At 36.4% G+C, this 26,498-nt stretch overlaps 1 protein-coding gene across 2 annotated transcripts in view; it reads right to left on the bottom strand.

The window, feature by feature from the left end:
* The window catches only part of MICU1 (mitochondrial calcium uptake 1), a 247,358-nt gene that overhangs the window by 179,583 nt on the left and 41,277 nt on the right, over positions 1 to 26,498 (bottom strand). For both annotated transcript variants that reach the window (XM_055325234.1, XM_055325233.1), the window contains one exon: positions 11,022 to 11,183. In XM_055325234.1, coding sequence (XP_055181209.1) covers positions 11,022 to 11,182 — 161 coding nt within the window. In that variant the 5' untranslated portion in view covers position 11,183. The remainder of the gene's footprint in view (positions 1 to 11,021; positions 11,184 to 26,498) is intronic.

Genomic DNA, 26,498 nt, shown 5'->3' with positions numbered 1-26,498 from the left:
AAATCAATCTTTTGACCACAGTTCAAATTTCCTTTCAACCTTGACCCCAACTGATCAAGGCTGGATCATTTCCCTGTTTTATTTCCTTCTGAAGAGTTTGTGGAATCAAATGATGATGGGCTGATAAAGCGAAGACCTAAAGTATTTATTCACAAAGAAAAGATTTCTTCATTCAAATGCTGTGGGAGCTACACTAGTTGCTAAGATAAATATAGTAAGACTGTCTCAGTCATCAAGAAAGTCACAGTAAATAGGGAAAACAGATAAGCCAACTGATAAAGAATATATAAGGACAAAGAATAGGTTCAGGAAAAGCATCCTGGAAAGAGTGACTCTAACCTGATTTCTCAAAAACCTTAGGTTCTAAAAAAGAAAATCTACAGACATTCAATATCATTTGGTATACCAGAAACCCTCCTAACCACACTGCTTTATTCAGTCCAATTAATTGAATGGCATTCATAATTTCTTCTGAAAAACATACAGGCTGATATCCCGTGATACTCTGAGTGCTGCTCATATGTAGTAGGCAGGTTACACCCTATTATACCCCTGCAACTTTTAACATCTTAAGAATTGCACACTTCCAAGAGTCACTTTGTCTTTTCCCTATTTTATTCCTGATAGTTGACTCCACTGTGGTAATGATATAATAATACAGTGATTTAAACATTATAGAACCGATGACATATAATGATGTACAGAAAGAAGACTTCTGCTTTCAACCCCAATGGAGTAACTACACTTAGATTTGCCTTCCTAGAGTGGGGAAAAATACAGAAAATCTAACAAAATATATAAAACATTTTAAGATACTGAACAATAGACAGCAACTGTCTGAAAAAAAGTAGGTCTATAGTTGTCCTGAAGTTCTACTTGGAGACATTTTCCAGATCAGGAACAGGATCCCAAGCAATATAAGAGTGACCATGCTAAGTTGAGGCTATAGTTTGGAGAGGCTGAGGTGACTGGAATTGGTGGGCAAGAGGACCAGAGAGGAGGAAATACACAAAGAAAAAGTTCCATGAACCTAATGGAGCCTCCCTTGTTAATATTAAACAGTACACTCAGGATTAAAGTATCCAATATTAGACAAGAAACAATTACCAAAGAGCTACAGGCCAAATAATTTCTAGCATTCACAAGCAGGAAGTGTTCAAGCTGTGACAAATCATTGAACACTCAAGGCATTTAGTAAACACAACAGATGGGTCCTGTCTTATTAGTAGGGCTGACTCAGCCCTAGAGCAAAGGATACTCTATCTAAACCATGCTGGGGGAAAAAAAAGTTTAAAAACAAGTTCCAGCTGATCAAATAGATTCTCCAATAAGTTAACTACCTGTCAGTACAAAAATTAATATACTTTTAAAGGAAAACAAAAAAATCCAGACACTCAAAAAGTTAACCTACACAATGAAAAATATGTAATAAGTAATAAAATCATGGATAGATGTCAGCAAGATGGCAGAATAGGAAGTCCCAGGCTTTGTCTACCACAGAAACACTGATTTAGCCACAATGTACAGATCAAAATACCTTCAGGAGATTCCCAAAATCTGGTTAAGAAGCTGTAATGCACCAGGAAAACATGATGCCAAAAACAGACACCTGGAAATGGGTAAGAGAAGCAATTTCACTCTACCCATGTCAGTCCCTCCCCCAAGCAGTCACAGCTCAGTACCAGGAGAGAATGCCCCAGCTCACAGTTTCTCACTCCAGGGAGGAATGAGAATGGAAGGGTGTTCAACATTCCAGCTATTCAGAGGGCTACTCAAGGGACTGGTTTCTGTTCACCTCACTTGGAGTGCTGATGGAAAATGGCATTTTTACATTCCTGAGGGTAGATAAGAAAAAAGAAAAGTGGGAGGTGATTTGCACAGCCTAGAGTTGCAGAGTTGGCACAGCTTAGCACAATTAGGGGAAGGGACAAAACAAGTCTTCTCCCTCAGGAGGGAGGGAAAAAAGTGGAAGGTGTGCCTGGCATTCTAGTTTTTTTTTTTTTTTAAAAGACTGCCTGAAATACTGGCATGCACCTCGCCTGACCTGGGGTGGTAATGGGGAGCTGGCCAACTTTGGATGCCTGGCGGCTGATGAGGTAGGTGGCTGGCTGCTAAGCACAGAGAACTTGCAGTGCTGCAGATAGACACCAGAGGGAGCAAGATCTCAAAAGCTCTTGAATAAGAAACCTGCAAAAGCTTCTCCAACTGAGAAACTGCCCACGCAGACCCAGAGGAGCTGTATCCTTTCCCAAAAGTTTTAGAGGCACCATAATCTGTAACTGGGGTGATTGCTGAGGGTCTTCCTCTGTATGAAGCTAATCTATAAAAATCAAGATATGTGGTTGATTCTTCAAAAATGTGAATCTTAACACAAAGTTGCAAGATGCGTGAAGAAACAGAAATGTGGCCCAGAGGAGCAATATAAATCTCTGGAAACTGAACCTAAAGAAATAGAAATATTTATTACTTGAAAAAGAATTCAAAATACCCAAAATAAAGATGCTCTCTAAGCTCAAGAAAACACTGCATTAAAAAATTACTATCCAGAGAGATTAAAAAAAGCAAATTCTGGAGCTGATGAGTGCAATTACAGAATCGAAAAATTCACTAGGGTGGCTCAAAAGCAGACTCAGTCAAGCAGAAGATAAACTCAAAGGTAAACTCAAAGACAGATCATTTGATATTATCCAGTCAGAGGAACAAAACACAAAAGAAGCCTAAGAGACTTACAGAATAAGGTCAAGAAAACCAATGCATACATGAAGGAGAAGGAAGAGAAAGAAAGAGGTTAAAAAAAAGTTCATTGAAAGAAAATATGGCAAAAAAAAAACCTTGAACACCTGAAAACTCAGATTTGGGAAAGTTAATGGACTTCCAGACTGAAGAAGCTCAACAGACTTCCAAGATGAAGAACCCAAAGAAATCCACAGCAAGACACATTATAATCAAATTGCCAACAAGTCAAAGACTAAGGGAGAATTTTTAAAGTAGCAGGGGAAAAGTGACTCATCATGTACAAGGGGATCCCATAAAACTCTGAGACCTTATAGGCCATAAAGAAATAGGATGAAATATGGAAAGTGCTGAAAGAAAAAACTGCCAACCAAAGGTACTATATCTGGTAAAACTGTCCTCTAGAAATCAAGGAGAAAGAAAGATGTTCCCAGATAAACAATGCTGAGGAAGTTCATACTACCAAACCTGCATTACAAAAAAAAAAAAAAAAAAATGCTAGAGGAAGTTCTTCAAGTTGAAATATATTATACTGCAACATGAAAGCATATAAAGTATAAATCTCATTAATGAAGGCAAATACATGGACAAATACAGAATACTGTTGTCCTATAATGATGATGTGTAAATCTCTTTAAATTCTACAAAAGAAATTCAAAAATCAAATATTAAAAAAAAACTTAATCATAAAAAATGTTAATGGATACACAATATAAAAGATGTAACTTGTGACATCAGTACCAAAAAGAGAAAGGAAGGAATAAAATTACAGAATATTTGTATGTGGCTGAAGTTAACTTGTTTTGTGCTTTTTCAAAAACACATTTTGAGAAGAAAAAAAAGTAACATCATTTGTTATTTGACCCTCCTTTTATACTGGCCATCAACTAGAACAGTCAGCAATTAGTGATGGTCTTTTCCACAAGATCTTCACAAGTTTTACAGATTCATATTAATAATTATGATAATTAGTTTTCTTTATCCTTATCTGAAAGTATATTTTGCATTAAAGTACATTATCAAAGCAGTTTTTTATTAAGATATAACTAATGATAATTTTGTAAGTTTAAGGCATACAATGTATTGATTTGATACTTATCTGTATCAATCTGCCACCACTGTATTAGCTAAAACCTCCATTACATCACATAATTATAATTTTTTTGAGTGAGAACATTGAAGATTTAGTCTATTAGCAATTTTCAAGTATACAATACTGTATTATTAACTGTAATCACAACACTATGTATTAGACCCCAGAACATATTTATATTCTGACTGCAGGCTGTATTCTGACCAACACCTCCTCAACTCCCCAACTCCCCAACCACCAGCCTCTGGAAATCACTGTCTTAATGACTGTTGCTATCAGTTCAGGATTTTGAAATTTCACATATAAGTGATACCATACAATTGTATATTTATTTCTGTGTCTGATTTATCTCAGTAGCAGAATGCCTTCAAGGTCCATCAATGTAGATGTAAATGACAGGATTTCCTTCTTTCCAAAGCTGAATAATATTTGTGAGTGTGTGTGAGTGTGTAGTAAATCTTCTTTACACATTCATCTCTTGAAGGACAGTTAGGTTGTCTCCGTATCTTCACTTTTGTGAATAATGCTGAATTAAACATGGGAGTCCAGATATCACTTCAAGATCCTGTTCTCATTTCCTTGGGAATGGTGGATTATATGGTATTATATTTTTAGAATATTTTCTATTTTCAGGTTCCTGAAAAACCTCCATGTTGTTTTCCAAAGTGGTTAAGTCAGTTTACATTCCTGATAGCGCACAAGGATTCCTATTTCTAGACATCTATACCAAAATTGTTATGCCTTATTTTGAGACTAACCATTCTCATAGGTATGAAGTGATATCTTTTTACGGTTTTGATTTGCATTTCCCTGATGATTAGTGATGTTGAGCACCTTTTCATGTGCCTGTTTGGCTATCTGGATGTCTACTTTAGAAAAACATCTATTCAGGTCCTCTGTTCATTTTTTAATTAGATCATCTGTTTTTGCACTTTTGAGCTGTATGCTTTATATATTTTGAATATTAATCTCTTAACTGACATATGCTCTGCAAATATTTTTTCCCATCCATAGGTTGCCTTTTTGTTTTATTTCCTTTGCTGTGCACAAGCTTTTTTTTTTTTTTTTTAACATTTTATTTATTTATTCATGAGAGACACAGAGAGGTAGAGACACAGGCAGAGGGAGAAGCAGGCTCCATGCAGGGAGGCCGACATGGGACTCAATCCCGGGTCTCCAGGATCACAGCCTGGACTGAAGGCGGTGCTAAACTGCTGGGCCACCAGGGCTGCCCTGTGCACAAGCTTTTTAACTTAATGTAGTCCCACTTGCTGATTTTGCTTTTGTGGCTTGTCCTTTTGTTATCCAAAAAATAGTTCCAAGACCAATGTCAAGAAGCTTTTCCACTAAGTTTCCTTTACTTCCCCCTCCCCCAAGTGTGTACTTTGGGGTCTTATGTTAAAGCATTTAATCCATTTGAATTATTTTTTGTGAATAGGGTAAGACAGGGATCCAATTTTATTCTTCTGCACTTGTTATCCAGCTTTCCCAATAATATTTACTGAAATGACTGTTATCTTACCATCTTACTATTTTTGGCTCCCTGTCAATATTAAGTGAACACATATGTAGTTTATTTCTGGGATCTCTAGTCTGTTCTATTGATCTACGTGTGTTTTTAAGCCAGTATCATACTGTTTTCATAAATATAGATTTGGCCTATAGTTTGAAATCAGGAAGTGGGATGCCTCTAGCTTTGCTCTTCTTTCTCAGGATGGCTTTGGCTATGTATTCATGGTCTTTTGTGTAACCATTATAGGTTTATAGTAATGTAACTATGAGGTTCATATACAACACCTATGTATATTGCAGTCTATTTTAAGTTGCTTGTTGTTTAAGTTGCAATACATTCTAGGAGCTCTCTCAACAATGTAGGCTGCATGCACCCTCTTATTGTGACTGGGTTGCAACTGCTATGGGTGCATTGGTGGATGAGGCTGATCCCAGCCTGCCAGGCTTAGAGGCCAGTCTGCAGCTGCTGTGAGTGTTTAGTGAGTGGAGTCAGCACCTGGTGTAGCTGGCTGTGAGGCTTAGCTGCACTGCTAGGGTGTGCTCATGGGGCAGGGCTGCCCCCAACTCAACTCTCCCAAGGAGTTGCTTTGGAGGGGCACTGGTCCTGAATGAGACTGCTCATCAGGCGAGGCTGGGTAGGAGTTGCTTTGGAGGAGAACATGACAGGTCAGTCCACAGGGAAATGCCGTGGCAGGGCAAATAGTGTGAGCGATGGAGATGGTCAGAACTGGGCACATGAGCCCTCTAGGAAGGGAATCTCAGTTTCCTATTGAATTTTTGGATTCGTGGATATCAAACCTATTGATTTTGCAAGTCAAAGATCCTCAGGCTTATCTCTCCAGTGCAGATCCCAGGTATCAGAGGACCCAATGTGGGGCACCAATCCCTCATTCCTCCAGGAGAAGCATTGCCTAGTGAATGTTGCCACTCTTGGGGTAAGTTTTTTTTTTTTTTTTTTTTTTTTGGTAGGACTGTGTTTCTGCCTCTCCTTCCCAGCTTGGTGTGGTCCTTATATTCTCTATTGTGAAAAGAAGTACCTATAGTTTTCAGATCTTTTGCAGAGGGAAGTTATCCATATACAGCCATAGATTTGGTAGGTATGATGGAGGAGGACAGTTCAGGATTTTCCTATGCTGCCATCTTTCCAGATCCTCCAACTAACAATATTTTCTAAATGGTACTTCTATTTTCTTTTAATTTTACTTTTAAGTAATTTCTACATCCAATGTGAGGCTTGAACTCACAACACTGAGATCAAGAGATATTTGCTCTACTGACTGAGCCAGCCAGGCACCCTTCTAAATGATCCTTCTAGAGATTGAAAATACAATTTCAAAATCTTCTTAAACAATCACTAGAGAGACACAGCAGATAAGATCCTCCAGAAAAAGAGATCAGTGACCCTGAAGAGACAAGAATAAAAAAAAACCTTCCAAAACTGAAGCCCAGAGAGAAAGAAGGTTATATAAAATATAAGCAAAATCCTGATGATATGTAGGATAATATCACATGGTCTAGTACACATGTGAATGAAGTCCCAGAAAGCATGTGTATGTGAGGGAATGGGGCAGAAATGGGGATAGAAAATTTTAATGAAGAAGTAATGGGCAAAATTTTTCAAATTTTATAAAAATTTTAATTTCATAGTCTAAGGAAATCAATAAACTTTAAATAGAATAAACACAAAGTAAATAGCACTAAAACACATTATAATCAAATCGTTGAAAACAAGTGATAAAAAAAATCATAAAACAAGGGCACCTGGGTAGTTCAGTCAGTTCTGTCAAACTCTTGGTTTTGGCTCAGGTGGTGATCTCAGAGTCATGGGATTGAGCCCTACATTAGGCTCCATGCTGGGTGTGGAGCCTGCTCAAGATTCTCTCTCCTTCTTCCTCTGCCTCTCCCCCCACCCGTCTTAAAAAAAAAAAAAAAAGGTCATAAAACTAAGCCAAGGATAAAGATATAGTTCATACATAAGAACAAAGATAAGAATTACTATTGACTTTTCAAAAAATATCTGAAGACATGATCCAGCAATGTTACTTCTAGTTATATACCCACAAGAAGTGAAAGCAGGGACTGCAAGAGATATTTGTGCAATAATGTTCATAGCAGTATTATTCACAATAGTCAAAAAGTGGAAATAACCCAATTATTCATTGGTAGATAAATGGATAAACAAAATGGTATATATACACACAATGAAAAATTATTCAGCCTTTAAAAGGAAGGAAATTCTGACACATGATACAACATGGATGAACCTTGAAATTACTGTGCTAAATTAAATAGGCAAACACAAGAAGACAAATATTGTATAATCCTATTTTTAGAAGTACTAGAATAGTCAAATTCATAAAGTGAGAAACCAGAATACCCAAAGATGGGGGGAAAGGTGACTGGGGAATTACTGTTTAATGGGTCCAGAGTTTTAGTTTGAAATGATGAAAAAAACAAACAAACAAACAAAAAAGAAATGATGAAAAAATTCTAGAGATGGATGGTGGTGATGGTCACACAATACTGTGAATGTAGTTAATGTTAATGAACTTAAAAATAGTTAAAATAGTAAATTTGATGCTACATATACTTTACCACATACACAAATACACAAAAAAAGAATACAATGAAGATACCATACCGAAAAGCAAGACAAAAACAAAACAAAATCAAAGCTAAAGACAACAGAATGACAGCTTGCTAGAAAGAAAAAAGTCAACCAAGAATTCTATACCCAGTGAAAATATCCTTCAAAAGTAAAGGCAAAATAAAAGTATTTCCAGACAAAAGCTGATAGAATCTATCTCCAGCACATAAGAACTCCTAGTAAAGGAAGTACTTTAGGCTGAAGAAGAATGTGACATTAGATACATTATATAGCCAGTTTAAACCCACACACTCAGATTGCAAACCTTGAATCCTTACCACTAGATTTCAGTATTTTTTTTGAAGCTGAGGAAGTAAAAAAAAAAAGGAAAATGACAAATGTTCCTTCTCTAACAGTACTGTAATATGGTTTCAAAGGATCATACTTAAGTTAATTTATATTAGTGGATTTGGGTAGTATATATCTGGTCTTTACACATATCTTTTTTTTAATATTTTATTTATTTATTAATGATAGACATAGGGAGAGAGAAAGGCAGAGACACAGGCAAAGGGAGAAGCAGGCTCCATGCAGGGAGCCCGACACGGGACTCGATCCTGGGACTCCAGGATCGTGCCCTGGGCCAAAGGCAGGCGCTAAACCGCTGAGCCACCCAGGGATCCCCTGATCTTTACACATATCTAATTATATAACCCAGAATATACTCACTTTAGTTTGAAGGCAAACATTCCAAATTGTATTCTTTGTTACTTACCTGTATGATTCAAACCTGTATTATTGTGTTATTATTTTTTGTTCAGGAAAAGGGATTGGGAATGGAAAAAAAAAAAAGATTGTTTCTTTACTTCTGTTTTAGACTTTTTTTTAAGATCATATCATTCTTTGTAGTTTAAATTTAAGAATTTTAAAGTTTTAAAATGTTTGTAAACTTTAATTTTTTTCAAGTTTAAAACTATATCATGCCCTCTTTCAAGAAGAACTTTAAATCCCACTTCTTAGGAAAACATTTTATTTCTGCTTAGTTAACAATTTTTTAAAAGATGATTAAAAAAAGGAATGTTTTCAGGCACCTGAGTGGCTCAGGGGTTAAGTGTCTGCCTCTGGCTCAGGTCATGATCTCAGCGTCCTGGGATCCCACAGGTTCCCTGCTTGTGCTCTTCTTCTCCCTCTGTTACTCCCCCCCACCCCCGCGCTTGTGCTCTCTGGGTCTATCTCTCTGTCAAACAAATAAATAAAATCTTTAAAAAATAAAAAAAGGAATGTTTGCTCTACATACCCTCCAAATAATCATCTTCTTCTTTTTCTGGGAGTGATGTTATGCAAAACAATATAAATTAATAAAAATAAAATAACCTAAACATCCGCATTTAATCTGAATAGTATAAACAAAGTGACTCAGAGAAAGAAAAAGAGTAGTAATTTCTTAAATATTCAATCTATTGAACAACTTCTCAACTCAGGTATAGTCTGTTGTCTTTGGCTTAGTCCAATATCAAAGACGGCAATTCTAAATCCGCATGCATGGGGTCCTCTTAATTCCGTTGCAGGAAAACATCTGCCTAAAGAAATTACTAGGCGTTTACTATTTATTACAGTGAAAGGACAAAAAGTGCATTTCCTATTTCTCATTTCCTTCTTTGGCCTCCCTCTCTTCCTCCTTCTGTCTGTGTCCCTCAGTCTAGATCTTTCTCTCCCTCTGTCTCTCTTCCTGTCCATCTTACCTGGAAATTTTTCTAAAAACGCATGCACTCCTTTCTAAGGTTCCAGTACCCTCATCATCATCTCAAACTAGTATTAGTGTCTGTCAGTAGCTTCTTCTCACTCCAGTTTATTTCACTGTTGTCACTGTACTAATCTTTCTTTAAACTTGTCTGTGATCAGTCTCTTGTTTCGAAACCTCATAACTCATAATTGCCTACAGATTAAAATCACAATTTCCTGGCATGATATATATAGGGTCTTTTATATTACGACTCCAACTTTTTTTTGGAAACTCAGTCTTTTCTGCTAATACTCTATATCTCCTTTCTTCACTATTTCTCATCTTCATATTACATCCAATAATAATAGATAACATTTATTGACAGTTTACTATGTGCCAAGTACTTTCTACATAAATGTTTTTTATCTACAAAGTCATGTGCCAGGCAATTTTCTAAGCATTTAACAAATAATAACTTGGGGCACCTGGCTGGCTCAGCAGATAGAGTGTGAAACTCTTGATCTCAGGATCATGGAGATGGAGCCCTACACTGGGTGTAGAGCCTACTTTAAAAATAAAATAAAATGTTATTTTAATAACCTAAATAATAACTCATTTAATATTCATAACAACCCTTTGAGACAGGTGTTACCATTACCCCATTTTACTGTCTATTGACAGAAAGTAGATCAGTGGTTGCCTAGGGTTGAGAGGAATGGAGAAAGTGGGAAGTAACTGCTAAATGGCATGGAGTTTCTTTATGGAGTGATGAGAATTTTTGGAATCAGAGAATGGTGATGGCTGCGCAGCTTTGTAAATATACTAAAAAACAGTGAATTGGGATCCCTGGGTGGCACAGCAGTTTAGCGCCTGCCTTTGGCCCAGGGCGCGATCCTGGAGACCCGGGATTGAATCCCACGTCGGGCTCCCGGTGCATGGAGCCTGCTTCTCCCTCTGCCTGTGTCTCTGCCTCTCTCTCTCTCTCTATCATAAATAAATAAAAAAAATTAAAAAAAAAAACAAAACAGTGAATTATGCATGCTAACCTGGTGAATTATTAAATGTATTTATTATTATATATTAATTATTTATCTAAAAATTATTGAAATTATTAAATTGGTTAATTATTTTAAATGTTTAGCAGAAGAAATAGGCAGACCTTGAGGCAGAATATTTCCTATTGTTGCTTGGACACGATAGCTGAATTCTTTGAAGCATCTTATTTCACAGACAAATATTTTCAATGCTAAATGATTTGGGCAAGAAATTTTGGTACATAGTTAAGCCAGAAGTCAATGTAATCCTTTGAGAGAACAAAGATAACTGGATAAATGAAAGCACATGCAGGAAGAGGATCCTCCAAAAATGCTCACCTCTTCCAAAGGAGACCAGTACTTGCAGTTACTGCAGATGCTCCTAGGAAAGCCACCATCATTAGTCGTCGCCTGATCTGGGTGGGCTGTGATCCTCCGTGGTAATATCGAGAGCCCACAGCCAGTTCTGCCAATGCAGAAAGGGAGTTAAGACGAAACATTCTGTGGATAAAAAGTAGAAATGTTATTCCTAACTAGTGGTAGGGTAGTGACAGTGATGATGACGATGATGAAGATGACATATTAAAGTTGCCAACAAACCTTACAGACTAACTCAATGGCAGATTAAACACTTTTCGATACCAATACCATATAATATCCCATTTAACCCACAGAATAGTTGTATGAGAAAAATACTACTTGTAACCTGATATATCAAAGTACAATTAGAAGACAAAAAAAAACATAGTAATTTGAACGGGGAAAGTTTAACATAAAGCATTATTAACTATAACACAGGTAAAATACTAAGGGTTAAAAAGAACAGATAAAGTGAGCAGCTACTACTTCGAGGGGTGATGCAGAACAACAGGGGAGGGATAAATCTGTAAAGAGGCCCCTCTCAACATGGCTGAGATATAGGCCTGTGGTGAGGATGCAACCACAGATGTCTGAGAAATATACTAAAGTGCCAGGCCAACAGAAGTCACTATAAAGTCATCTAGTAGGAACTCAATATGTCAGTAGAACTCAGAAAAGTACCCATGGGGAGATGTTCAAGTATGGAACTCACTAGGAAAATGCATTTGGGAGTATTGCTACTAAAACTCCCTAAGGGGTTGAGAGCACCAGGTCATTCCACATGCTGCTGGCTACTCTGTGCTACAGGAGCAAGCAGGAAGAGCATACAAGAATCAGGAAGAAAAACTCCTCCCTTCTCTAGTCTCCCTCTAGACCTTCAACTGACAAACCTTAACAAAAGGTGGCAAGAGAGAAATTTCTAGTATCACAAAAAGGACAATGAAAGATGGATTTAGCATTGCAAAGCAACAGATTTGTAAGCAGCACAACCATTTTAAAGATGCGGGAAACTGAGGGGCCTGGGGGTTCTGCTCAGGGCGTTTTAATTAAATCTTTTTCATTCCAGGTCCTTGGAAGGTCTCCTACTCACCAAATTCTTCCGTTTCATACTTATAATTTCACCTGTTCCTCTCACTGTTTAACTCAGAAACATCTGTATTAGGTCATATTATTGTTCAAAACCCAGTCACTTACCCATCCCCCATCCCAGGCAAATACTATTTTCCACACTCTTCATTTTGGGTGCATATCTTGCCATAGACCTTGCTTTGACCAATAGAATGTGGGCCAGTTCCACAAAGCACTTTTAAGAAGTATTGCTATTAGCATTCTCGTGCTCCTGCACTCTACGAAGAGAAGACCATGCCCCTGACAGACATGATCCTTCAACCTGGGTTCCATAATGAACGCATCTCAGCCTGGAGCCAGGCAATGTGAAGACCAGCTGGGTGAGCAGAGCTCAGCCAACCTATAGAATGCTAATGAGAAATAAACGTTTATGATTAAAAGTCACTAAAATTGGGAGTTTTTACTGCCACAGCAAAGGCTAATTGAGCATACAAGAGAATTACTAGGAAGTTCTCATTCAACAAAAACGTTTGAAGTTCATACTGTCAGATAAGACCTAACAGGCCAAAAAGAACTCTACATTCTAATTAGGCAAGATACACATGAAACATTTTTTTTCCACATGAAACATTTTTTTAATGATACGTTTCTAAACTGGTATCTTGAAGAAGTATCAAAATGTTAGGGTATAGATATTAGAGAATTAAGAAAAATTTTAAATATCAGGGTAAGACTAGGTTAGTCAGCAAAGGCTTTTGTTTACTTCTGGGCCTCAGAATGATATAAAATTTTGATCAGTTGCGGGCAGCCCGGGTGGCTCAGCGGTTTAGCACTGCCTTCGGCCCAGGGTATGATCCTGGAGACCTGGGATCAAGTCCCACGTTGGGCTCCCTGCATGGAGCCTGCTTCTCCCTCTGCCTGTGTCTCTGCCTCCCTCTCTCTCTCTCTCTCTCTCTCTCTCTCTCTCTGTGTGTGTCTCTGTCTCTCATAAACAAATAAGTAAAATCTTTTTTTAAAAAAAAATGATAGCTATCTCGTGGATGCCCCAAAGACAGGATCATTTCTGGTACCTCTATACAGAGAATTAATAGAAAATTATTTTTTCCCTCTAGACAATATCTTGAGGCCAGAGTACAGTCTTCATTCTTTTATTCCACCAGGGAGGCTGAAAGAGAAAGGGGCATTTCTTCCTGGTTGTATGACTTTTTATAGTGGCAATTCATTCAAACCACATATTCATTCTCCTCCCCTTTGTCCCAAAGCACAGTTCACTGCTTCTTAATTTAAATTATCTTGCACTTTATACATATCTTCCTATGGCAATTAATACATTCGCTCATATGTAAGTTGGCCTTCCCCATTTGGCTCTCAGCCTTCTTTAAGGCCAAAATTATTTTTTCCTCTTCATAACCATACAGTCTAGTGCGGAGCCTGTTACATTATAGGTATCTAAAATATTTAACTATGTAAAGTACAAATCATACAAGTACTGGCTCCTAACATTTAAGTATACTTCTAAGCCTCAAAATACTAAGAAAAGTATGTCTTTTACCATTTGGGTTCAAATCAAGTTAGACTACTTAGCTATCTCTTAACATCACAGAGCCAGTAACTAACCCTCCTCTGGGGCCTATATCTACAATCTCTTAAGTAAACCTATCCCTTAGTCGTTTTCATTCAATCTAGACCCAGTTTCAAAATTGGACCTAAATTCTGCCCTTATGGAGAAAGTGGGAAAAGATTTTTTTTTCTTTCCTATTTCCTATGACCCAAGGGGCAGCAACACAATTTTTTAACCTTCCCCAACCCAGAAATCATCTCATTTTATTGCACATATCCTAGCAAAATCCAGCACCAATGAGATTGTTCACTGTATTTTCTTCCTGCCTGTCAACAACCGATTCACTTTTAAATTAACATTTTCCACACCCACAGCATACTTGGATACGTAGCATTGCTTTTATCTAAAATAGAAGTGAATACTCTACTTTCTCTTCAGATCGAATAAATCTCCTTATAATAAAAATGAGCACGACTAAAACATATATATCTGGAGAAAACTTACTCATCCCTGACAAAAGAAAAGAGCATTCAGAAGTTTTTAATGTGAAAGGCAAATAACATAACCAGCTCAAAAGTTAGAACAAGCAAGGAGTGTGTAAGACTGGAAGATAGATTAGATATTCTCCATAAATAGACACATGTCCACATAATAGACATCTCATAAATAGACATATGTTCACCAACATAATCCCATTTTTCAGTTAAAAAATATATAAATAGACATATGATCAAACAGGTAAGCCATAATCACTTGAGAAGGTCATCTGAATTCTGGACTGAGAAATCTGATCACATATACAACAGGAAACTACAACATACCTTACATTGGAAAAGAATGTGATGAAGGTATTTTCTCAAAGAATAGCTATCTATCAGAAGTGAATAGAATAGGGGGATCCCTGGGTGGCTCAGCGGTTTGGTGCCTGCCTTTGGCCCAGGGCGTGATCCTGGAGTCCCGGATCGAGTCCCGCGTCGGGCTCCTGGCATGGAGCCTGCTTATCCCTCTGTTTATATCTCTGCCTCTCTCTCTCTCTCTCTCTCTCTCTCTCTCTATGTCTATCATAAATAAATAAAAAAATAAATGTTAAAAAAGAAGTCAGAATAAATTGCAAAGGACAAAGGCAGAAAGAGCTAGTAGAAGCTCTTAGTACAGCCAGAAGGCAATTAATAATCTAAGTATTGGGTGATAAGTGCCTAGATGATAAATGCAGAACCAAAAATTAAATTTAAAGGTCCAAAGAGAGACAAAAACCATCAGATATTAGTATCCAACACACACTGATATGTAAGTGTGAAGGAGATGGAAGGAGATGGAAGACAGAAAGGAGAAGGAGATTGAAACAATAATACCAACTAGCAGATCATAGAAGTTAAATGGAATAGGAATCCAATGACCCAAGACCTAGCCTCACCTCTACTACAAAGAGCTGTGGACAAAGGAAACTTATTTCCCTTTCTTAAAGGAAGAATTTTATAAAATGAGAGAATTGCCTAAATGAGCTTTAGGGTTCCTTTTATCTTTTAATGCTCTCTAATCTTGGTGAAAAGCGGTATGGCAAAAATTTAATCTATTTCATGGGGGGGGGCGGCAGTAAGATCATATCAGAAAAAGCAAGATGTATTAGTTTTGAGAATACATGTCCCTATGCTCTGGTGCTTGAAGATTTTAAATTTTAATAGTTTTAGGCAGCCCAGGTGGCTCAGCGGTTTAGCACCACCTTCAGCCCAGGGCGCAATCCTGGAGACCAGGGATCGAGACCCACATCAGGCTCCCTGCATGGAGCCTGTGTCTCCCTCTGCCTGTGTCTCTGCCTCTATCTTTTAAAGATAAATGAAATATTTAAAAATAAATAAATAATAAATAAATAAATAAATTTTGATAGTTTTAAGTTCTACTAACAGTTTACTTACATTTTAATGTTGCAATTCAAATGTTACCACTGGTTTTTTTCCACCACTGGTTTTGATCTCATTCCCTAGAGTACACATCAAAAGATATATTTAAGGGCACATGGCTGGCTCAATGGGTGGAGCTTTCAACTTGATCTCAAGGTTATGAGTTTTAGCCCCATATTTGGGGTAGAGATTACTTAAAAAATTTTAAATCTTAAAAAATATATATCTATTCATCTTCTCTTGTGCAATTTTCACAGATGCCAAGCAAACAAAGAAAAAGAATGAGAAAAAGACTCTATTATAATTTTAATTCCTAACTTTGTAGTGAAGAAAGGGTGTAACTAGTCCAATGTATTCATTTTTGATGAGAGACCATGTAAACAGATCTAAGGAGATTAGCTTTCCAATTGAGTCTGGAAAACTGAATAGGCCAACTGGCAGCAGTTATGTAGTAATGAAGCATGTTTATGAGAAGGATTAAATTTAAAGAGGAGTGCATTTTTCTTCCTTAACAGTACTCCACTCCCTTTCAACCCCCAACCCCTGCCCAAAGCATGCCTCTAAAAAGTAGCTTTCATGTGACCTGAAAAAAGATGAAGAGGTATTTCCAACTAAGAAATATCAAGGGAGCCAAGTGAAAGATAACTTTGTTACCAAAGGAAAGCATTATCCAACAAGAAAAAGAACAGTATTTTTAAAACCTCTAACAACATAACATTGCTGTGTTTCTATATCTACTTTTTTAAGACTATTAAGCTTAATACATTGCTTTTGATAACCTTCAAAGAGTCACAGGACCAAGAAATCATTTAATTCAACATCTTTATTTTACAGATAAAGAACTGAGATCCAGAAAAGTTATGTGGTTTACTCACAGCTAATTAGTACAAAAATCTACAGTAGATCCTAGAATTCTTGATTCCCAAATAAATAACCTAAAGGGGGAAGAAAACTTTTTCATAACTCTTCTCAGCAAAATAAATGTAATAGTTACACTCCAAAATGAGATCAAATGCCCAGCTACAGAAAAATAAACAGTATAACACAATACAATATAAAAATATGCTAATCATAAAATATTAAGATATTTCACAAACCAACAGAAAGGTCGGGCTAAAGAAATTAAAAAACAGTTGTAAGAAGAAGTAAAAATGGCTCTGAGAACTATGAAGATACCTCATCTCATTAATATTAATAATAGAATGCATATTACAGCTATACTGATACTGCTTCTCACTTGTCAAGCTGGCAAAAAGTCCAACTTTGAAAATACACTTGTTGGCAATACTTTTAAAAATGGCACTGCTAAGGAATGTGTAAGCTGGTACTATCTACTTCCTAAAAGAGAAAAAAAAGGTGCAATCTATAGAGACAATTTGGCAATATCCATTAAAATCATCCATATAAAACTGCATTCAGTCACCCAGACAATTGCACTTTTGATAAAATATCTTAATAATATACTTGCATACTTCTGAAATTATACATACACAAACATGGTTATTCATATCATGGTGATAACAGCAACAGTCTAAAATCCACCTCAGTGTTCGCTAGGAGAAAACTGGCTAAACCATGATAAATACACACAAGGCAATACCGTGTAGCATTAATAGGGAATGAAAAACCCATGTACAGATTTGAAGAGTTTCGTGACATGTTAAAAAAGCAAGTTGTGGCATAGCATATATGATATGCTACCCTTTTATGTAAAATGAAGAGAAATAAGAATGCATACTTGTATGCTCCTATTAAGTAACTCCAGAAGGACAAAAAATAAAGTAATAGTAGTGGTGCTACCAGGGGTGGAAGATGGGTGATATGAGACAAAGAGACATTTATAATATACCACTTTATTTTAAAACTTTTTTAATTTATTGAGAGAAAGAGAATGCGAGAAGGCAAGCAGGGGAGGGGAAGAGGGAGAGAGAGAGACAAAATCTGATACAGGCTCCCTGCTGAGTGTGGAGTCCAACCATGGGGCTCAAACTCAGATCTTGAGATCATGATCTGAGTCGAAATCAAGAATCAGATGCCCAACCGACTAAGCTACTTAGGTGCCCCTATACTACTTCATTTTTTAAACTATGCTTATGTATTTATCCATGTAAACAAACATATAGTATTTCTCACAAACTTTTAAAGGCAAAATGTGTACCTGCCAACTAAAAAAATGTAAAACATTATGCATTTTTAATTATAAAAAAATTAGATGATGCAAATAAAATTTAATGATCTTCTGAGGAAGATTATGTTTATGCTTTACATTTAAAGAAAAATAAAGGCAGGTCAGGTCCAGAAGACTGATGCTTCATTCTCCTCAGCTAGGGACTATCATTTGCCAACCCTAGTCATAGGCAAAGGCCCAATAATGTCTTAGCAATGAATCCATATCATGGTAAGGTTCCCTATAAGACAAACTTTACCTAAATCAAATTCATATGCTAATACTCTGATTATTGCCACATCGTGATTCAACTTACCAAACTATTAGAATTCCACACCTCATCTCGACTCTGACTTAAAATATCTGCTTGCGCTTTTCTATATGATTAATTGCCTTCTATTTTGATCTCTGACAATTGCACATCTAAAGAAGGAATGCTTGGCTCTTCCAATCCTGACACCAGCCTAAATAAACCTCTGGTGTACTATTACCAACGGTTATGCAGCACTACTGTTAAAAGCAACATCTGCTAATTCTCAGACCAAGATAAATTTCTGAGATCTACCCAAATTTGGACACCAACAAAATTTAGAACTCAGTTAAATAAATCTTCAAGATTCGAAAGTGTTTAGTTTACATGAACTAAGAGCTTGAGAAAATAAGGACCAAGTATCCTTTCTATCTGTGTTTCCACGATCTAATACAACGTCTGGCACAAGTAATATATGTAGGTGATGGATGAGTGCACTCTGTGAAACTGAAATATGATTGCTCTCTGAGAACGACGTTGTAAAATCAGCACTATCTGGGGTGCTCACAAGGATCCTCCCTATCCACTCCAGTGGCAGCCAAATACTAACCCTAGAACTAAAGGCCATCAGAGCCTCAGCCATTAAGTATCTAAATTATATATTTAACTCTCCTTTATTCTATTTCCATACTAAGTATGTTAAGATTCCAATTCAGCTTCCTCTTTCGACTGCCTTCAAAGAGAGAACATGCTGATCAGAAGATGAGAATATCCTAGTTCTCATGCCCGCTTTATTTCTCATGTAAGTTTAAAAAACCGTCAATCTGGTTTAATCTCCTATTATATTACTTTGCCTAAAGAAACTTCTCTGAATCTGAACAATTCCAAGACAGAAGATTCAACTTGGGGACATTCAAGGTTCAAGGGCCAGACCCTGCACTACAGGAACATCTTGACACTCTGCGTTCCCATTTCATTCAAATTTCCACCCTGGAACAGATGCCAGTGAGAATTTCCCAAAAGTTTTGTATGACAGAGTCATCGAACCTAGATAACCACACTCACCTTCCTTTTCCCCTGTGTAATGAAGTTAGGGGAAGGCAATAAAAGAAGAGACTTAAGATGGGAGAATTAAGGGAATATTGATTTGCTGAACATGATTACATATTTTTTAATAGAACAATCAAGACTACTTGCATTTTTGTTTACAAGTAAGATAGGAATACATTTTTATTATTAAAAATGTTATTTTAGGGGCACCTGGGTGGCTCAGTCCATTAAGTGTTTGACTTTTGATTTTGGCTCAGGTCAAAATCTCAAGATCCTGGGATGGAGTCCAGACTTGGGCTCGCCATTCAACAGAGAGTTAGCTTGGACTCTTCTTCCTCTGCCCCTTCCCCTGCTCATGCTCTCTTCACTTTCTCAAGTAAATAAATCTTTTAAAACAGTCACTGTACAGAAGTATAAAAAGAAACTATTGGGACACCTGGGTGGCTCAGCGGTTGAGCATCTGCCTTTGGCTCAGGGCATGATCCCGGTTCAGGGATCAAGTCCCACATCGGGCTCCCCGTGAGGAGCGTGCCTCTCCCTTTATGTCTCTCAAGACTAAATAAATAAAATCTTAAAAAAAAAAAACTCTTCTTTTTAATATTTTTGAAATCCCACCACTCTCTCTAGAAGTCAGAAAGTTTATGTATCTTTCGTGAAATTATTCTTTTTGTTTACCTATAAATAATATTCCATACACATATGTATATTCAAATTCTCAGCATTTGGAATGCTTTGCATTATTCTGTTTTATATAATGGAATCATATCATACATGTTTGCAAATTTTTAAAACTTAACACAACTTGAAAAGAGTATCTCTTGTTGGAATGATTTTAACTATAACAGAGTATTTCATTCTATGATTATTCCACAATCTAACTATTTGGCAGTGAATACACAATTTAACTGCTTAGCAATTAATTCTTAATTCACTAGGGATGTTTCTAGACTTTGGCATTATAAACATAGCTTCAGAGACTTTTTTCCTGTGCATTTATTTTTATTCATTTTTATTCAAGTATATCTGTGAGATATATATCTATAAATGAAACTGCTAGATCAAAAGTAATGTGTGAGGTGCCTGAGTGGCTCAGTCGGTTAAGCTTCTGGCTCTTGATTTTGGCTCAAGTCATGATTTCAGTGTGGTGAGATCAAGCCTTGAGTTGGCTCTGTGCTGGGTGTGGAGCCTACTTAAGATTCTCTCTTTCCAACTCCCTCTCCTCCACTCCACTTGTGCTCTCTCTCTCTCTTAAGGAAAAAAAAAAAGGCAATGTGATTATTTTGAACTTTGAATAGATACTGTCAAACTACCCTTCAAAACTGACATTTCAATTTATACACCACAAACAGTATATGAGGGTATTCCTTTCCCCATATTTGCTGTTACCAATCTTTTCCATTTACATGGTGGATTAAAAAACAACATCTACTTTAACTGTATATTCCCTTTAATAAATGAGTGTGATAATCTTTGTTTAGTTTTCAAGAGTTCATCTTTGTTGTTCTGAGGGCTATTAGATTATTAAGCTGCATTTATATTCATTTGTTCCAGTCATATTCCCAGTCCTGAGGTTTCATCTTTCCTTCCTTGTGAAAAAAGGGACTTTTTTCATTTAGATTTATTTTAGATACAAAATATTTTTAGGATCAGATGCAATATTAACACGAATCCATCCAAGGATTTTTTTATTAACACTCACCCAAAAAAAAGCTAAAACTTTCTCAATATAAACCATTTCAATACTTTTCCAAATCAATCTGACTGAGCTCTATCAGAGCTGACTGAGAAGATTTTTTTCTATCTAATGTCTGTTTTCTAATGGCTGGTTATACTTTCAAAATACTTGAGTGGATTATGCAATTCATTATATTACTGAAAAGAATAATCTTTTTTTAAAGTAGGCTCCACGCCCAATGTGAAGCTTGAAGTCACCATCCTGACATCAAGATCTGAGCTGAGATCAAGAGTTGGATGCTTAGACAACTGAGCCACCCAGACACCCAAAGAATAATTTAATCTAAACAGCAACAAAGGTCTCAAAAATATTCAACAAGTGTTTCATCTTTACATGCTACTGGAAAATGAGAATACACATCATTCTGCTGTCATATTTATCCTTTTGAAAACAGAAAAAAATGACAAATGAAATTCTGAATGAATAAAATTGGTAAAAAAACAAAACCAGGAGCTACACTAAAAATTACAGTATGCCCAATTCTACTGTAGTATAGTGACTAACACAGATGGATGTACTTTTTCTTGATTTTACTAAAACTATGACCTAGAACAACTTATTAAATACACACTAGGCAGTAGTGCAAACATAAACAAATGTATTTATTTCACTGATATTTGCAGTGCTTCTTCTTTGCAAAAGGTATGTTATCCCCAAAACATGTGCAAACTATGAAAAACAATGGTTGCCATAAGCACAGGAAAATAAATAACGGAAAAAATAAGCATTTGCTACTGCTAGATTTAAGATTTATGGACTTCTGAGAGCAGACTTAAGCAGTTTCAGATTAGCCAGTTGTTCCTTGTGCACACTACAAGAATTATTGTAGTTTATAGATTTTCTTTTTTTTTTTAAGATTTAATTTATTTATTTATTCATGACAGACAGAGAGAGAGAGGCAGAGACACAAGCAGAGGGAGATGCAGGCTCCATGCAGGGAGTCTGACCGGGACTCGGTCCCAGGTCTCCAGGATCACACCCTGGGCCAAAGGCAGCGCTAAACCGCTGAGCCACCTGGGCTGCCTAGTTCATATATTTTCATAATGGATTTCATATTCATAGTTTACATACTACAGAACTCACAAAACTAGGCTTCTGTATCTGCACGGAAACTGAAACTTGACTCCTGTGCCTAATACAATACACAAAGCTTATAATACTTTGGCCATTAAACATTTAAATGTTTATTGATTTATATAGAAATATAAGCTAATAATTATAAATATAATGACTATATAATAGGCTATTGCACTAGACATGAAGAGAGTCAAGTTTCTGGCTTGGTTTTATCATTGTTTCTACATGTCTTAACATGAAAACTATTTGTAGGGATCCCTGGGTGGCACAGCGGTTTGGCGCCTGCCTTTGGCCCAGGGCGCGATCCTGGAGACCCGGGATCAAATCCCACATCGGGCTCCCAGTGCATGGAGCCTGCTTCTCCCTCTGCCTATGACTCTGCCTCTCTCTCTCTCTCTCTCTGCGTGTGTGTGACTATCATAAATAAATAAAAATTAAAAAAAAACTATTTCTATTCTTCAGACCAGCCCTTCTTAAAATTTACCTCATCTCTAAAAGCTATGTAAAATCATTAGCATTATCACTCTTGATTTCTTCCTTTAAATTCCTGTGGAATTAACACTGGTTACCACTGTATGGTACCTGACTTAAGAAAATTTTATTGTATACCTGTCAACTTGCCCAGGAGACTGCAAATCTAAAGGCAGGAAGTATGTTTCAGGCTTCTTAGTATCCTGAGTGCCAATTAATGAATTTAAAGTTATTACTAACAGTAGTAACAAATATTACTGCTCAATTACACAAGTAGATACAGAGAAATTAGGTTCTCTTTCCAGATCTAGCCTGCTGTGGGACCAGTGAAAGTTTTTTCCTGAGACTGAACTCTGGGAGATGCAGGGCAAAGGTGATATTTATTTCTAAATCTTTTCGGGCTTTAAGAGTTCATTTCAGAAAAACAAGATATAAAAGTATTTTGTACTTTTTGGAAGAAGAAAGCCAGCCTGAGTGATTATTAATGAGATAACACCCTATATTACCCTCAGTAGCTGAGGCAAATTCACATAATCCAAAATGTCCAACTGCCATTATTTTATTCATAAGCTATGCATTTACTGGGCAAGGTATTGTGGGGGCAATGCAAGAGGTACAAAGATGAGCAAGACACAGTCAGCCCACAAACACCTTAGCAGACATAAAACAACTATTCGAATATCCATTATGCAAGGGATGGAAAAAATGTAAAGGTTATGAGACCATATTAATAGAGATTCAAAGAAAGGAAAAATTACATTAAGTGGAAAGGGCTCAAGAAAAGTTCCAAGGAAGAAGATTTACTTAAGGTATGAAAAAACGAAGCATTCTTTATAAAAGAGTTTGGCTGAATACATTACCTTAGAAGCCTTTGTCATATTATCTAAGGAATGGGATATAATCTTTACTGCACAACTGTGGTGGCACTGTTAAAAATGCAACAATACACTGGACTTTAATTATACTGGATAATTTTAAAAACATCTCTGTACATTTGTTTTAGATGAAATGAACCAGATTTAAAGTTCTGCACTGAAGACACCAGGATGACTGCCAAAATACAGTAGAGATTAACGTTCATGTCTAGAAAAGATGCATTTTCATACCTCAAAGTGACATTATCAACAGAATCAATGAGGAAAGCTCACACCTCAGCTAACTCTGTTCTGAGAAGTATTTTCCAACAGCAAAGAAAGCTATTTTAAATGACCTAGGTGAGAATGTAAAGTTAAGTTATACAAGTCTCTATCAGTAAAAAATGTTAACTGTAGGAACAAGAATCATCTCACAGAAATGTTAGGATTGACAAATAATTTTTTATACATACTCCTGCTAAATGATGATGCTATAGAAAAGCAGGTCACTATCCTATATTATCAACCTTCTGATACTCTAGGATATACTCTTTCATCAAGCACTTGAATGGTCACTTTTTGTATGAGAATGCACACTTATGTATCTGAAAATTATGTCTGGTGAAGGAAGAAAGAAGTGAAGAGTGACAATGTCCCTACCCAAATAACTGCCCAAAAAAACAAAGTGTGAAAAAGGAAAAGAAAAAAATAAATAAAGAAAAAGTCTACTTAAAAAAATAAAAAACTACAGAAACGATGACCAATATAAATTTTCTAAAACACTAGGATGTGTTAATGCGTTGATATGATGATTAAGCTTTCAATATTTAAAATTTCAATAAAACAAAATTTCCAACTTCATTTTTTTTCTTTTTTTTTTTAAGATTTTATTTATTCATTCATGAGAGAGAGAGAAAGGCAGAGACACAGGCAGAGGGAAAAGCAGGCTCCAGGCAGGAAGCCCAATGTGGGACTTGATCCCGGGACCCCAGGATCATGCCCTGGGCTGAAGGCAGGCACTAAACAACTGTGCCACCCAGGGATCCCCTCCAACTTCATTTTCAATTCAAGTCTTGGAAATTAGGCAGCTGTAGAGTCTAAATGGTTAATATTTACTTTTAGCGTACCTAAGAGCCATTAGACAAATATAGGGTGAAAAAACTTCAGCTATCAATAAGGAAAGTTTAAGTATTGCTACAAAAGAAATTAATGTCAATAAAGTATTAACTTGTATAAAGCAGGGACGCCTGCTTGTCTCTGCCTGTCTCTGCCTCTCTGTGTGACTGTTGTGAATGAATAAATAAAATCTTTAAAAAAAAAACTTGTATAAAGTAAATGTAGGGTGTGTAAAAGTGAAGATTAGGAATAGTCTAGAAGAAACACTGTGAAAAACCATTTTTTACTCTCCATCTCCCCCAAACTCTTAGGTTTATGTTAATTTGTCCAAAACTAAAACACATTTCAATTTCAAGCTCTAAGCCTCACACTTTTACTTTTACTTTGCTATACTTTATAGTAATATCAGCAGTCACAATATCTTAGCATGCAACATAAGACTTCATTTAAAATGTTTCTGTTTAAAAAAAAAGTTTCTGTTTAAACAATTCTTATTATAGGGTTAATCCAATAAAACCCTGTTAACTAATATTTGATTATTCATTTGAGACTTTGTAAACCTAAACTCCCACAGAATACAAACCTTAATCTTTATCATCAAACCAAAGTATTAAGTGATAGATTAAGTTCTGCTATGATGTATAAATGATTTAAAGACAAGAAACAGGGGCAGCTGAAGACAATGGCAGGTGCTTACATCCCAGTCTCACAATATTTTCTCCACAAACAATACAGAACACTAAGGAAAAAACAGCTGATGAAAACCATGTCCTCTGCATAAGTTGAAGACAGTCTAAAAAATAATACTAAAGAAAAAAAGAACTAAATCTTGGTGTGTGATCTCATGTGCCTCCCCCATTCCTTTTCTGCCTCAAGATTTGTGGTGAAAAAAGTAGACTGAGAAAACATGTCAGGAATAACGAAGAAGAGAAACTAGGAAAAGGCCCTAAAATTGATCTGAAAACATAACGGGTGATCTACATCCACACTAAGTCTAAAAAATATTTTTTAGTCATTTTATTTTTATCATAGTAAATGTACTCTTTCATTTCTATCCTCTATTTCCCCCATAACTTTACCTACCTCCCCTCTTGTAACCATCAGTTTTTTTCTCTATAATTAAGAGTCTGTTTTCTGGTTTCTCTTTTTCCGTTGCTCACTTGTTTCTAAAATTCCATATATGAGTGAAATCATATGGTATGTGTCTTTCTCTAACTTAACTAGCTCCATCCCTGTCATTGCCAATGACATGGCAAGGCTTCATTCTTTTTATGGCTGAGTAATATTCCATTATACATATACATATGGTTATACATACCACATCATCTTTATCCACTCATCAATTGATGGATACTTGGGCTGCTTCTATATCTTGGCTATTGTAAATAATGCTCCTACAAGTATAGGGATGCATGTATCCCTTTGAATTAGTGCTTTTGTATATTTGGGGTAATACCAAGTAGCATGATTACTAGAATGAGTAGTTATATTTTTACCATTTTGAGGAACCTCCATAACATTTTCCACTGTCTCTGTACCAGTTTGCATTCCCACCAACAGTGTAAGAGCTCCTTTTTCTCCACATCCTCACTAACACTTGTTTCTTCTGTTTTTTATTTTAGCCATTCTGACAGGTATAAAGTGATAGCTCGTTGTAGTTTTGATTTCCCTGATGATAAGTAATATTGACCATCTTTCTCATGTACCTGTTAGCCATCTGCAGAGGATTTGTATCATGAATGATGTTGAACTTTGTCAAATGTTTTTCTGCATCTATTGAAATGAACATATGGTTTTTATACTTTCTCCTATTGATGTGACATACATGTTGATTGTTTTGTGAGTATTAAACCATCCTTGCATCCCACAAATAAATCCTAAAACTCCTTTTTTAAAAGAGTATCTGGCTAGGGGTGCCTGGATGGCTCAGCTGGTTGAGCATCCGACTCTTGATTTCAGTTCAGATCACGATCCTGGGGTTCTGGGATTGAGCCTCACATCAGAATCCATGCTCAGTGAGGAGTCTGCTTGAGATTTTCTCTTTCTGCCTCTCCCCCTGTTCTCTCTCTTTCAGTAAATAAATTTTTTTTAAAAAATAGGATCTGGCTAGATCAGAGAAGGATTTAAAACTAAAAATATATGTGATTTGGGGACACATGGGACACCTTCCCAATTTGGATGCCTTCCATTTTTTTTTCTTGCCTAAATG

The sequence above is a fragment of the Nyctereutes procyonoides genome, unplaced genomic scaffold (genome assembly GCF_905146905.1).
Source record: "Nyctereutes procyonoides isolate TBG_1078 unplaced genomic scaffold, NYPRO_anot_genome, whole genome shotgun sequence".
NCBI lineage: Eukaryota > Metazoa > Chordata > Mammalia > Carnivora > Canidae > Nyctereutes > Nyctereutes procyonoides.
The sequence above is the reverse complement of the archived record's forward strand: the minus strand, read 5'-3'. Positions and strand labels throughout refer to the sequence as shown.